The 15,316-nt window shown below is 39.7% G+C and overlaps 1 protein-coding gene across 1 annotated transcript in view; it reads left to right on the top strand.

Annotated features, from left to right (window-relative positions):
- LOC125451616 (septin-7) overlaps positions 1–15,316 on the top strand; it is a 122,350-nt gene that overhangs the window by 61,114 nt on the left and 45,920 nt on the right. The window contains exon 3 of the mRNA XM_059646311.1: positions 3,752–3,858. Coding sequence (XP_059502294.1) covers positions 3,752–3,858 — 107 coding nt within the window. The remainder of the gene's footprint in view (positions 1–3,751; positions 3,859–15,316) is intronic.

The following is a 15,316-nucleotide window of genomic DNA, read 5'->3' as shown; positions in this document are numbered from 1 at the left end:
ATCTGGCTTCACGCTTTGTTATCTTGGATTCTCCAGCATCTGCAGTTCCCATTATCTCTCTCCTCTAAGGCACTATTTAATTTCCACCACCATTCATGACTGGATGTGGCAGGGCTGCAGTGCTGAGATCTGATCCATTGCTTGTGGGACCGCTTAGTTCTGTCGATCACTTAAGACAGTGTGAAGCTGGAGGAAAACAGCAGGCCAGGCAGCATCTGGTGCTGCCTCACCTGCTGTGTTCCTCCAGCTTCACGCTGTTATCTCCGACTCTAGCATTGGCAGTTCTTACTATCTCTGTCAATCACTTGGTGCTTTTGCTGTTTTGGCGTGCAAGTTGTCAACATGCAATGTCAGTGTTGATCACCTTAGAATCTTGTGCAGGTGTGAGATCTTAATCTCTAAGTCGGAACATCAAGGTTCGTGTTAGACTTGCCCCAAAGGTGTGTCATTACATATCTGAACAGGTTAATGAAAATAAATTTTTCGTTGCCTTATTTGCTTCCCTGAGCTAATGAGCAATTATAATTCAGAGTCGCACTACAATCAAAAAATGATCGGAATTTTCTTTTTCTTTCATGTGCTAGTTGAAATAATTATTTTCTTGTATCTTTGAATTCTTAAAGCTCTAATATAGAAAGTAAATCTTAAAGATTTGTCTCCTGAAATTCCTGTGGAGAAAAATGAATGTTCGTATCCAAGATTTTATGGATCCATTTGACAAACATTGTGAAAGCTTTGCAGATATCCAGCTGTGATACTACAATTGATCATGACGGTAGAAGTCAGACCAGAATTAGACACATGTTAATGATTTAATTGATGTTGAGGGATCACTTACATTTGTCACTGCAGCACTCCACACCAAATGGAATGTAGGCCTAGACCGGATGCTGTAAACTGTGGAGTCAAGTTTTGTACCAAAACTCCTGGGGCAGAGGTGATCGTATGGTCACTGAACCATGACTGACTCCAAATTTTTGCACACTTGCTGTATCGTAGACTCGTGCTGCTGAAGTATTTTACAGAACTGGGCATAGTTCTTAATCGTAAATGTCGGAAGTTCGGGTGTTTGAGCTTTGGCAAATTTTGTCGACCAAACGTTATTTCACAGCTTAGGGCAGAGTTCTTTCAAGTTTATGGTAATTTGCCGAGAACATGCTGCACTGAATAAATTGGGAAAAAAAAATTAGAAATCTCTGTGATATTATTCAACAAAGAAGTACATTGAATACATGGCATAGAAACCAGCCATTTTACCCAGTTTGTGTTCCACATGAAGTTTTTCGGGCTTCAACTCAGCTGTTCGTCACACTTTTTGTCTTTTATCTTTCCCAACTTCAGCATTGAACAGACTACATATGCCTTATTTACCTTTTGATAACATTTTGGTAGTCACCCTGCTAAACCTTCGATATTTAGTCTTGAGTTACTCAGTCGGAAGCAGCATTGTAATATTGTCACTACTTCAGGAGTGCAGAGATGCAACTAATCCCCTATGGACCTGGGTTCACTTTAGCTGATGGGATTTGTGCTGTTTTGTGGACAGGACATAATTGGGAAATTTGGCATATTAAAGAGCTATTGTCTGATAGCTAGGCTAGTTCTAGAGCATAAATCTTGATGCATTTTGCCATCATGTTGCCAGGACCTATATGCTTGATAGAATCAGTGATTCTGAATCCTTCATTTGAAGGATGATGTTGGCAGTTCTGTTGTTTGTCATTTTGGGTTGTGCCAGTGACACTCTGTCTGCCTGACCTCATGAGAGCCATCATCCCAAAATGGGAAAAGCTGAAATCAAAGCGCTGTTGATATTATTATGCTTGATATCAAAGCTGCATTTGACAAGGAGCTCTCAGGAAGTTCAAGTCATTGGGAATTGGGGTTGAGAGTGGGGAAAGGTGGGTTTAATTTTTGGATGCCCGCTATCTCAGCCTCAGGTCATCAGTGCTGGAATTCCTCTGAGTAGTGTTCTATGTTCAACAATTTTTTGACTGCTTTATTAGTGACCTGTCTTTCTTCATGAAGTCAGCAGTGGACATATTAGGACATGCTAATCAGAAGCATTTTAGCTATGAAGAGAGGTAGGATAGGTTCAAAGGGAGGGTCACTGGACCCAAAACATTAACTGCTGCTGCTGCTAGACCTGCTGAGCCTTTCCAGTAATTTCTGCTTTTGTTTCTGAATAGGTTCAGTTTGTTTTCATTAGAAGGCTGAGGCAACCGAATTGTGGCGATAACGTTGAGGGTTATGGACAATGTGTAGGAAGTTGTTCCCCTTAATTGAAGAATCTGTAGTGAGGGAGTTTATTCTAGCAATAGCCAATTTCACCTTCTTGGTTTTTGTTCAAATATTGATTGAAGTAAGGCATAAATGAAAACACAAGGGCTTTGGAAAGTGCCATTGAAGTTAGAGCTTTCTTGCTTGGCAGAAATTTTGTTGCTCACATTAAGTAATTAGCATTTTGGGACAATTCTTAGCACACAAAGCATCTGCTACCTTCCCTGCGTCATTTTTTTTCTGAGTTAATAATAGCTTGCATTGTTAAGAGCATCCCAGAGTACTTTAGAAATTAAGTTTAATGGACATTGCTTAGTTATAGCTGCTTAAGGAGTTGAGCCGAAGCTGAAATTTTATGGGAAGGGAGGTTTTTTGGCATTTGAAGCCAGGAAAAGAGGCATGGTAAAAGTGATGTATTTTAAGGAGTTCTGGAAGGTTAGGAAGAGTTCTGAAAAGCGCTACCACCATTCTAGTACAGAGTAGGGTAAGGGATGAAGGATAGTCGAAGTAAATCATTTAAACTACCTTTTGGAGGATTATTTTTTTAGGATGGTGAGGAATTTTAACCCAATTTTAAAAAATGCCTTTTGTTAGAACATAGAACATTACAGCACAGTACAGGCCCTTCGGCCCTCGATGTTGTGCCGACCTGTCATACCGATCTGTAGTCCATCTAACCTACACTATTCCATGTACGTCCATATGCTTGTCCAATGACGACTTAAATGTACCTAAAGTTGGCGAATCTACTACCATTGCAGGCAAAGCGTTCCATTCCCTTACTACTCTGAGTAAAGAAACTACCTCTGACATCTGTCCTATATCTTTCACCCCTCAATTTAAAGCTATGCCCCCTCGTGCTTGCCGTCACCATCCTAGAAAAAAGGCTCTCCCTATCCACCCTATCTAACCCTCTGATTATTTTATATGTTTCAATTAAGTCACCTCTCAACCTTCTTCTCTCTAATGACAATAGCCTCAAGTCCCTCAGCCTTTCCTCGTAAGACCTTCCCTCCATACCAGGCAACATCCTAGTAAATCTCCTCTGCACCCTTTCCAAAGCTTCCACATCCTCCTTATAATGAGGTGACCAGAACTGTAAACAATACTCCAAGTGCGGCCGCACCAGAGTTTTGTACAGCTGCACCATCACCTCTTGGTTCCGGAACTCGATCCCTCTATTAATAAAAGCTAAAACACTGTATGCCTTCTTAACAGCCCTGTCAACCTGGGTGGCAGCTTTCAAGGATCTGTGTACATGTTCTGTTGATTGTTTTGAGTAATCAGTTAAATTGTGATTGTATATTCTTTGAATATAAACCTGTGAAATCTTCAGGAACTGCTGGCTCCATTTGAACTAATTTAAAGAGTTCAGAGGTAAGAGGATCAAAATTAAAATTGCAGGCAATGCAAATCATTTAACATGAGTTATTTCGATCCTAAACCTTTCTTGAAACTGTTTGTGTTACAGGTGAATCAGGATTAGGAAAGTCGACGCTCATCAACTCTTTGTTTCTGACTGACTTGTATTCATCAGACTACCCAGGCCCGTCACATAGGATCAAAAAAACAGTAATGGTATGTTCTCAACCTCCAGACCATCTGCTTGTCTGTTCTTCCTAATGTTCTAAAAGTGTTTTGAGTAACTTTGGACTGCAGCACTGCAAATAATCAATTTAGTTTTCAATGATAGGTACGTATCTGTTTTCTTGACGGGCACACATTATGAAGGATGGGCAATTTTATCTTTGGTTGCTGGCTGGTCACCTTTTTGTCATAAACTGAAGTTAATCAGCAATTGAGAAAACAATTGTAATCTGCAGATTAAATGACCAGAAAGTGTGCCTTTTATGGGATTTTGGTGTTGTAGATCTATGATGCATCCATTTAGAATCCTGTCAATTCTTCCATTGACTGATTATTGAAATAATCTGTCCTTATTCAGAGAGTTATGAACATCAGGTTTCTTCACCCTAGAGGACTGTGGAAGCTCATTCTTTGAGTGTATTTATGGTAGAGTTTTAGATTTCTTTAATTGAGTGATAGTTAGGGGATGCAACAGGGTAAAGGCATTCAAGATCACCTATAATCATATTGAATGACAGGGCAAATTGATGGGCTGAATAGTCCACTCCTATTTCTATGTATTTTGAAGCAAAGCAGAAAATGCTGGAAATATTTGAGGTATCATCCATAGACAGTGAAACAGTTTCATGTTTGAGATCAGTAACTTTTTGACCAGAACTAGAAATTTAACAATTTGCAAGCCATATGGGGACAAGGAACGTGGTGGAGAGAGGTGATAGAGAACCAACAAAAACTGTCTGATAAATTGAGGACTTGGGAGGGGGGCTGGTTGTACAGTGAATCTATTTCTTACAGGTCCATTTGTTAGACTTTCTTAGAATGAATCAGTGATTTTTTTTAAAAACACTAGGCTGGTTCATTAAGCCTTTTCAGCTTTTAAAGCGACTAGGTTTTTGATCAGTAAGGGAACTGAGGGTTATGGAGTGAAAAAGCAGGAAATTGAATTGAAGGTTATCAGATTAACCATGCCATCATTGAATGGCAGAATGGACTTGATAAGCTGAAAGGCCTCCTCCTGCTCTTAGGCCGTATGGTGACAAGCAGTTTCTATTTCAGATTTTCAGTATCAACAGTATTTTGTGTTTGTACTGTTATGTTGATGCTCCTTGTGGTGCAAACTTATACCTGATTGCCTTGTTCTCCAATGTTCTCAAAATACTTGATTGAGGAAGGGTAACTGCACCCAAAACGTTAAGCCTGATTTCTCTCCATAGCTGCTAGCATATGTGTTGAACTTGTCTGGCAATTTCTGTTTTTGCCTGATTTCTAGCATCTGCAGTTCTTTTGATTTTTATGAAAACACATGATTGCTGCAGGGTGTCTCCTGTAATTTTTAGTGTTATCAGGGGGCAGAGCCCGAGTGCCAGCGGCTGCTTCCTTGTACGTGACTAGCACCAATCTTCTGTTTGGCATAGATCAGTTTCAACCAGCAAAGTCTTTATTTATATTGTAATTGAATATTCAAAATATTGTGGCATTACTAGTGCACATGGGAGTTTCAATTTCAAAAATAAAACAAATATCCATAACAGGTAAGTATATAATTTTATATTTGAAAGGCAACTTTTCAAGGCTAAAGTATTTTTGAGTATAGGTCTGTACCTTCTTCAAAACAGGTGCACTTGAATTTGGCATGTCAAGCTTTTCTTGGCAATTTTTAAGTCTTTTAAGTCTTAGCATTTCGAATATCGTACTGAGATGAAAATTATTGTCAGCAATTTAGGAAACTTTTTCATCCAAATTTAATGATACACTCTAGTCTTTCTCACTTTTACATTGCAAGTGTTTACTACTTGTAATGTTTACTTTTATCTTTAAAGATGGCATGATGGCACAGAGGTTTGGTGCCTCATGGCACCAATGACCCAGGTTCAGTTCCTGCCTTGGGATGTGGACTAGCCACGGTAAATGTGGGGTTACAGAGATGTGATAAAGGGCTGGGTCTGGGTGTGGTGATTTTCGAAAAGTTGGTGTGGACTTGATGGGCTAAATGGCATCTTTGTGTCTTTCCAAGAGAGGATTTGGATCTGCAGTAACAGTTCTCCATAAGTCTCTTAAATACAGCAATAAGTGACAAAATGGATTAATTCAAAGTTAGAAACTTGTAATAGCAGTTTGGAAGGGAACTTTGAGCTTCAATTGGTAATCACTTCCAAATAGATGTTCTTTTAGTGTGATCAAGGGTAGATAAGTGAAACCCTGCTCTGTGACTTTTTTTAATACTTGCAGTCAGACAGAATAAGATCTAAGCCCAGGTGAAACTGTCCATGAGGGCCATTTCTTGTTCCTTAAATGTAGTTGTGATGGCTTTTGCTTGTGTCATGCTTTAAAGACTCCATTTACTTATTGACTGAGTATCTAGAAGTGCAGTACAATTCTACACCAGCATACATCAATTATAGAAGTGTAGGGAGCAGGATATACCTGTTCACCATATTTTCGGATCTAAACTGAAAGACGGCATCACTGTGCAGTGCTTCCTGAGTACTGTGTGGAGCATCAACATTGACTTTTGAGCTGAGGTCCAACAGTGTGATTTGAGTCCACAGCCTTGAGACTTTTGAGGTGAGGGGGTCACTACTTGTACCACGACTAACCAGCAAACCAGGAGGGGGAAAATGCTTTTTGGAATCTCTTTATAGATGCTGGCATATAGATTTAGCATTTCATCAAGTTGTAAAAAATGCTCATTTAGTTACTTGCCGATGAACTGAAATATTGTGGTGGATTTGATTCCTCTAAGAATGGGTTCCACTGTAATGCTCCAAGAATAAACAGAACCTATCTGTCTGGAAACAATCGCTGGTTTCTGTGACAGCCAGACGTGGCAGTGCCAGTTTGTAGTACTTAGCACTGAACTACCTTCAGTCATGCTTATAACTGCATTACAGTTCCAATGTTCTATAAACCGTTTCATCAAATGAATATGACTGCTGACAAAAACAAGGCAAGTTCAAAGTTGGCCCTTGTACCGAGTGTAGTTTGTTTTTTTGCGGATGGCTTCAAGGTACCAGTCTAAACGTTTAACATGTTAAATCCAAGACTCTAATTATGTAGATAGTGCATTTGATTCCTGCCAGCCTTGATAATTAAAGCAGCTTTCTTTAAACCTATCAGTGACGTTTTGAGACTTAAGCTTCCATCTGTGACTTGCTATGTTACTGACTGAGTAGCAAAACTAAATATTATTTTTTTCTCCTTGATCTGATTCAATTATAAAGATGGTGGGAAAGGGAGGCTCTGCTACAAATCTGAAATCATCACTTGTCACAGAAACTGGATGCAGTCAAGTCCTGGAGTCCTGTCGTGATGTAAGGGTAGTGTCTCTACCCCTGACTGCAAGGCCTGAGTTCAAGTCCCACTTGCTCCGGAGGTGTGTGGTAGCAACTCAGAACAGATTGATAAAAATACTTTTTGCAGCAAGGCTGTACCATTGGCAGGGGGTGCGTTTGTGGTGCAGCTTACAGTTGATGTTTTACAAAAGGCAAATGTGACAGATTATGCTTTATGCACTTGCACTCCAGGAGCCATTTTTTTGACAGACACTGGCAAACAAATGTTAGGTTCACAGTTGCCAGAAAGGTGGGTCAAAGTTAGCCATGCGAATGATAGCACTTTGCTGTACACTTCTTCATCTTGGTAAGCCTCTCTGCCAACTGGCAAGATTTTAGTCAATAGTTTGATCCAAAATGTCCTGAAGGAGATTATTCCAATCTACAGTACATGGAGTGCAGTGGTTCACATACAGCTCACTATAACCACCTCCTGCATAGTAAGTACTGGCCCAGCCAATGTCGTTGATTTCCCAAGAGTGAATTTGGAAAATAAACTTCATCTAATTTGGTGCGAAGCTGGATGAACACAGCAGGCCAAGCAACATCAGAGGAGCAGGAAAGCTTGATGTTTTGGGTCAGGACCCTTCAGAAAAGAGGGAGGGGAAGGGGATTCTGAAATAAATAGGGAGACAGGAAGGCTTGGGAACTCTGATACCCTTGGGTTGCAACGTGGACCTCTCAAGCTTCAAAATCTCCCCTTCCCCGACCACGTGCCAAAACCAGCTCAGCTAGTCCCCGCCTTCTGAACCATTCCTCCCATCTCAAGCCCCACCCCATCCCCTACCCACTAACCTCATTCCTCCTCCCCCGACCTGTCCGTCCTCCCTGGACTGACCTATTTCCCCAACCGTCCACCTACATTCACCTTCAATGGCTCTAACCTCGCCTCTTTGACCTGTAAATCTCCTCTCACCCTATCTTCTATCTGCCTCCCCCATCTCCCTATTTATTTTAGAATCCCCTTCCCCCTAACCCATTTCTGAAGAAGGCTCCCGACCCGAAACGTCGAGCCTTCCTGCTCCTCCGATGCTGCTTGGCCTGCTGTGTTCATCCAGCTCTACACTGTTATCTCAGATTCTCCAGCATCAGCAGTTCCTACTATCTCTCATCTAATTTGGTGCAGCTGCACAAGACAACTGTTGGATCAGTTTAAAAGTGACTCTTGGCACAAGTGGTTATATCCATACCTGTGAGCTAGATTCAAGTCCCACCTGCTCTGGAGGCTTGTAGTAACATCTGTAACAAGTAGTTCAAAAATATCTTGAAGAGTTTACCGAATTACTCCTTGGGATCTTAAGTCTTGTGTTTTCCCAAGTGTTTTTCTGCTCAGAATTGCACTGAGGCTGGAATAATTTTATAATATGGGGAAAGGTGCCATGTTATAGATTTACATCTACATTTTCCGTGAACTAACCAAAAGATTACATGTCCTGTAACTTTCTGACCAGTAACAAAATTACCTTTGTTCTTCAGGCACATGCTAACTAGAGTCATTTACTTCATTTGAAGCTGAATTTTTGCAGCTTTATTTGGAATATTATGTACTGATTTGCAATAACACTATTTTTGGATTTGTTTTAAATCCCAGGCAGCAAAATTCAAATGTTTGTATGGAAGTTTTGATTTTATAAAATAGGACTGTATTGCAAGCAGTAGATGTGTTCCATGCCTCATACAATGCACCATGACCACCTCTTATGGTTAGGTCAGCATGAAACTGGTGAAATAAATTCTGTGAAATAACGCAACATTGAAACAGAAATGTTAATATAATCAGAGCATTGAGTTATGGAGTAATATAGCACGGAAACACACTCTTCGGTCCAATTCGTCCATGCACACAACAATCCCAAACTAAACTAGTCCCATCTGCCTGCACTTAGTCCATATCACTCCAAGCATTTCTTGTTTACATATTAATCCAAATGAATTTTAAATGTAGTAATTGTACCTATATCCCTGACTTCCTCTGGAAGTTCCTTCCACACCTGAACCACTGTATTTAATCAAAAAAAAAGTCCCCATGTCCTTTTTAAATCTTTCTCCTCTAACCTTAAATGTCCCCAGTCTTGAAATCCCCCACCCTAGGGAAAAGGCACCTGCCATTCACCTTATCTGTACTCCTCATGATTTTATAAACCTGTATAAGGTCACTTCTCAACTTCCCATGCTCCAGTGAAAAAACACCCAGCCTATCCAGCCCCTCCTTTATAACTCAAACTCTCCATCCCCAGCAACATCCAGGTAAATCTTTTCTGAATCCTCTCCAGCTTTCCAGTATCATCATCTAACAAGGGCATTGACGACTGGACACAGCCCTCCAGAAGTGACCTTGCCAACATCCCGTGGAAGCTCAACATGACTTCCCAACTTGTCCACCGAAAGGTCTGGGCAGTAAAGGAAAATATGCTAAATGCCCGTCTACATGCGATGCAAACTTGAAAGAATTATGTACCTTAACCCCTAGGTCTCTTGTTCTACAATACTGCACCAAGACTCCACTTTTAATTGTGTAAGACCTGCCCTTGCTCATTTTGCCAAAATACAATATCTTGCATTTAGCCAGATTAAACTCCATCTGCCACTCTTCAGCCCATTGGCCAAGATCTCTCTCTAGTGTTAGATAATATTCTTCACTATCCACAATACCACCAACTTCAGTGTCATCTACAAACATACTAAGTATGCCTTCTCATTTTTATCCACATCATTTCTATGAATGCTTTAAAAAAAAGGGGACTGCGCTGATCCCGAAGGAGCACTGTTGGTAATAGGCCTCCAGTGCTTTGCTGATTTCAAGTTTCCCATAACCTTCTAATCAAGAGGCATGTTGTTTTTGTAACCTAATTGCGTATCAGAAGGCAATGATGAATCCCCAACTCTGTTGGATGAAAGCATCAAAGTTTTGATGGGCCACTTCCTGGTCTGTGGACTCACTTTACAAACTGGCATGCTGAGAATTACTGACTGTTCTTTTGCAAATATTCAATTTGTCACTCACCTTTTTGGTTCAATTCATACAGGATTGTTTCTCATCAGACTTTTAATTCCTTTCATTATTGTACATGTTTGCCACTCTGCCTCCTTGTGATACCTTTAAATTGCCAACAGTTTGTACATTTAATGCCTGAATAACTCTTGAACATGATACAAACTTGCAGCAAATGCATAGTTGCACAGTCACATCTGGAAACCTTAAACATTTCAGTAAGTACTTTGTTTGCACTCCTCTGATCTTGCTGGTTCAGTGACATGAATGTAAACTATTTTTCCATTTCAGAAGCAACTTTTGAATTTATTTCCCACAGTCTGTCCTATTAACATTTCTGACCTGGTGTGAGCTATTCAGTCATTATTGACAACTCAAAAATATCTTGACATAATTTGATTTACTTGCAACACGTGTTCTGAAAGCAAAAGATGATGGTATTGTCAGTATATGAACCCTGAATAGAATGGTGTGATCGGAACAATGTAAGCTTGGAATGCCAAGAATTATGCTCTGGTTTTTAAGATTCTCAAGGGAATGGATGTGAAAAACCAGAGGATAGGATGTGGACAGTAATTGTTATGTGAATGAATTGTTTACAGTAACATTCCCTGGAATTCCTCCAGTTGCTGCTTTTTGTGTTTTCCCATGTATGGCCATCCTGATATTTCTAAAATATGAGAAACTGCTGATAAAAGCAAGCTGATTTTATTCCATCAGTATGTACAGATGGGTTGGAAGTCACTGTTGTGAATTTGAAGAGCATTCAAAATTTGTATCTAATGTTTTATTGGAACAAAGCTGGTGAACGTTATAGAAATCCTTCATTCTGAGGGTTACTGATTTAGATAAATTAGTCTTGATAGGTTGATAAGCCATTTTAATTTTTTTTGGTGTTGAACTGAGCAGTGAGTGAATGGGGAAATGCTCACTGGCTTAAAAATTGCTGGCATTGGCCAGGGTTCGAAGATTGTGTTGGTGGTAAGCAGGGCACTGTTCAAGAGTATGAAGATAGGAACGAGGAACCAAATATCTTTATGTTCCTTGTACCATGTTTGAGTTAGAAACCAGCAGTTTGTGGTGTAAGCATTATGGCTTGATTTAGTTTTATAACAGAAACCATTGCTTAAATTTACTGAAGGAACTTTGTGGAATCATGTATTATGAAAGATTTGATTTGTACATGTTTCAAAACTTTTGTTATGCAATAAAGAACAGGTATCGATTATCATATAAAAATATGGCAAACTGTGGATACGGGAAATTTGAAACCGAAACACACGTTGCTAGAGAATCTTGGCAAGCCTGGCAGCATCTGTGGAGAGAAGGAAGAGTTCATGTTTTGAGTCCAGTGATGCTTGCTCAGATCTAGAGGAGAGAACCTACGTTGAGGAGGTCCTAACACAGCAAGTCAATACAGTCCAGTCCTGTCAGGCCAAATATCTGGACAGTTCAGAGGGAGGGTCACTGAACCTGGAATGTTAACTCTGCTTTCTGTCCACAGATGCTGCCAAACCTGATGAGCTTCTCCATTGCTTATCATAGCTTTAGGCTAGATTATGCAAACTGGTTTGCAAAACACAATCTCTGATATCTGAATTCAGGAGCACAGTCATATCTCTGATATGTGGGCCCACTTCTTTTCTGTCCAGAAGTGGCTGCCGTTTAGCACAATGATTTTTCTTTACTTGAACATTACTTTGGCTCTGGCTTCCCAATCTGGTTTAGACCATTTCTACTGCAAGTTAATTTCGTTATTTGCCTTTAATGAAGAAAAAAACTTGGATGATATATTTAGTTTAATTGTTTATGTGATGTGTAGAGCTTGATGGTTTAACACCATCACAACTGAGGACATACTGAATGTATTTATGATTTTAAAAATACTTGGAGTACTATGGTATGTAGTTTTCTTGATTTACAAATTTCACCCTCAATCTAGTCAAAGCACAGAGGAATGCTTGTATCTTGTGTTTGAGGTAACGTGCATCAGTTCTGTTTTTATTTTGACAGCTGAACTTCTCAAGTTGATGGTATTGAAAGGCACAAAATACTTGAATGATATGAATGAGAAGTGAAGTATATAGTTTGACCATTTAGCCGACCAGAATAGGATGAGTTAAAATTGTGGCCAAACTAGATCAGATGTTTCATTACATAAAAATTGATGTGTTTGTCTGGGAATGAAATGTTCTCTCTTGGAACATTTGGCAAAAAATGAATTTTTTCTTAACTGTAATTTATGACTGCATTGCATTTGACTATGCAATGTAAAAAGGCAGCTACAATTTGATGACTATATTCATATCATTGCTAGTCACAGCTTTCTAAATACTAAGTTAATAACTGGTTCTAAAATTCACAACATTTGTTATTTCAAAATCTAGTTTGTCCTTGAGGAGACATTGAGCTGTCCTTCTGGCGGTGCCATACTTTTGATCAGTCTTTTATTCCCTATGACACTGGTGGGCCCAGTTTGTGAATAGTTGCAATCCCTGTGGTAAAAGTTTTCCCACAGTGTAACTGGATATGGCATTCCAGGATCACCATGCTTATTCACTTCAGGATAGTGTGACTTAACGATCTTGATATTCCCACAACATCTGTACTGGTGGTGTCTTAGTGGGAAGGAACTCAAGGGAAATGAAGTAGTATCCAAATAATCTGTAGTGTCTTGTTCAAAGTATTGCTGTAATTAGTGGCAGAGCTGCAGAGGGGAAAATTGTAATGATTACTGAAAGCATTATGAGTATTTTGAAAGTTTTAGTAGAGATGCACAGATACCACTGCACATTGCAAATCACTAGCTGTACCACATGTACTACAACTTACCTCCGACCACTCGTAATATCTGCCTTCCAACTATGCAAGGTTGTGCCCGTTTCTGTTGCCCTGAACCTTACCCTAACTATCTCTGTCACTTTTTAAATGGCTGAAATTCTGTACCATACTTCTCTGGATGTTACTATTTGGAGTTCTTTATGAACTTGCAATTTCAAATACCTCCGTTTTTCTTACAGCCTGCACAGATTGTGCTCTTTAACAATTCCTGAATGAATGAATGTTTATTTTAATTTTTTAAAAAATATTTTCTGTCTCTTCAATCAATCTGTTTCCATATAAAGTTCCGTGATTACGTAATAATGTGATCAGGCAATGTTGCGTACCATGTCACTGCACTGAGGTTTTTTTTGCTGTTGTCGAGAGTGCCATAATTGAAAAGGAGATAAGCCCAGGATGGGGTAGGGCACAACACAAATGCCCAGAAGGTGCTGGTATGGTGCCTGCTGCTGTAAAGGGAATGAGGAATGCAATTTCCATGTCAACTATAAGTTTATATTTCTGAATCTGAATTTGATGATTTATGTGTAGATTATTAAAGTAATGTGTGCACTTGCTTAGTCCAATATTTCAAACTCTGTTAAATTTTCCAAGTAGAAGTACATCCCAAGGAACCCAGCTCAAGTTTGCGTATTGATTCCTGAGTTTCACTTAATTCTTTTGTTTGAAATAGTGTTTTACATGAACAAAACCATAATTTTAAGAACGAACAACTCGTGGAAATTTTAGCTTGTTTTGACATTTCAGAGCCCTGCATTTCTTCCTCATCAATCCTTACTAGTCTGTGGGTTCACAGGGCATAAAGGGAAGTGGATGGATTGTAGTCTTCTGAACTGTTTGGTTTGTTACGAGCTCAAGTTTTGTGGAAAAACCATTAACAGTTATGACCTTAAACTGGAAATTTTAGAATGTTTTCTCTTGAAAAAATTGTCTACCAGCTCTCTCTGGTTCTTCGACTCAACAATGCTGCTCTAATCAATTGAGAAGAGACTAAAAGGCATGTATGTAACCACAGAGCCAAAGTAAAATGGATTACACTTTGAACTGGTAGCAGTACACGACTGACTTGAGAAATAGTAGATTATAGAAAACCTAACCATGCAGAGAGTAATGAACAATGCATCTCCTGGTTTGCTGCTTTTTTTGGGAAAATTGAGTGTGGAATAAAAGTGGGGTGGGGTCGTTGGGGTGGGTATTTGTAAAGCATGTAGGATCAACCATGATCCCATTGAATGGTAGAACAAGTTGGAGGGGTAGAATTGCCTGTTCCTATTCCTATTTTGTATGGCCTTAAAGTAAGGGATAATGTTGTGGAAAAAGAAGAGGGTATGCTGGGGCCAGACAGTGTGTTAATACGTGGAAGATAGGGTCAGTAAGCTCTTCTATATTTTTGTGGTTTATTGGCATGAGAGGGGTTGTCGATGAGTTGGAAGGACTTGAGTGTTGATGGGGAGAGAGCATGAAGCTACTTGACATATTTTGGCCATTGAGATGATTTAGTCATTTAAGTTATTGATTTAGTGCTAAAGTTCACATTTACTGATCTGAAATTTAGCCTGCTGAATCTGCTTGAAAGTGTGGAAAAGGATGCATGCATCATTACTTTTTCACAAAAGGGAAGGCAAATTTAATCTGGCCAATAATTTCCCAGTATACTTCAATCTGCCATAAAATAATGATGTAGTAATGAGGTAATTAGCTATAGTCTCAGAAGGATGATTAGTCCTATGTCACACCCTCCTCTGTCTCTTGTGCACGCCCTGTTTCTCGCCCCCTTGAGAGAGAGAGAGCGCGAGCGAGAGAGAGAGATATTTGGTTATCTAACCTAAGGGCACTATTCCACAAGTGTAAGGCGAAGGAACGAGTGAGACTTTCATTAATTACCACAGTGAATGCAAGTTTTACACCAAGGAAGATGATGCTGCATGGATTGTCGTGAGAAAGGAAAGTTCAGAGACGTGAGATAAGTGTGGAGCTGGAAGAACGCAGCAGGCCAGGCAGCATCAGAGGAGCAGGAAAATTGACACTTTGGGTCTAGAACCCTTCTTCTGAAATGGGGGCCTGTTTCATTGGGGTCCATTTCTCAGGAAGGACCCCAGACCTGAAATATCAGCTTTCCTGCTCCTCTGCTGCCTGGTCTACTGTGTTCCTCCAGCTCTATACTGTTATCTCTGACTCCAACATCAGCTGTTCTAAATCTGAGTTCAGAGACCTGATTGGCTTAAAATTAATAAGAACTTTTTAGACTGTCTATACCTTAAATTGATATGCTAACATGACCAGA

The sequence above is a fragment of the Stegostoma tigrinum genome, chromosome 5 (genome assembly GCF_030684315.1).
Source record: "Stegostoma tigrinum isolate sSteTig4 chromosome 5, sSteTig4.hap1, whole genome shotgun sequence".
In the NCBI taxonomy this organism is placed as follows: Eukaryota; Metazoa; Chordata; class Chondrichthyes; order Orectolobiformes; family Stegostomatidae; genus Stegostoma; species Stegostoma tigrinum.
Note: the sequence above shows the minus strand (reverse complement) of the source record. Positions and strands in the feature narration are given on the sequence as shown.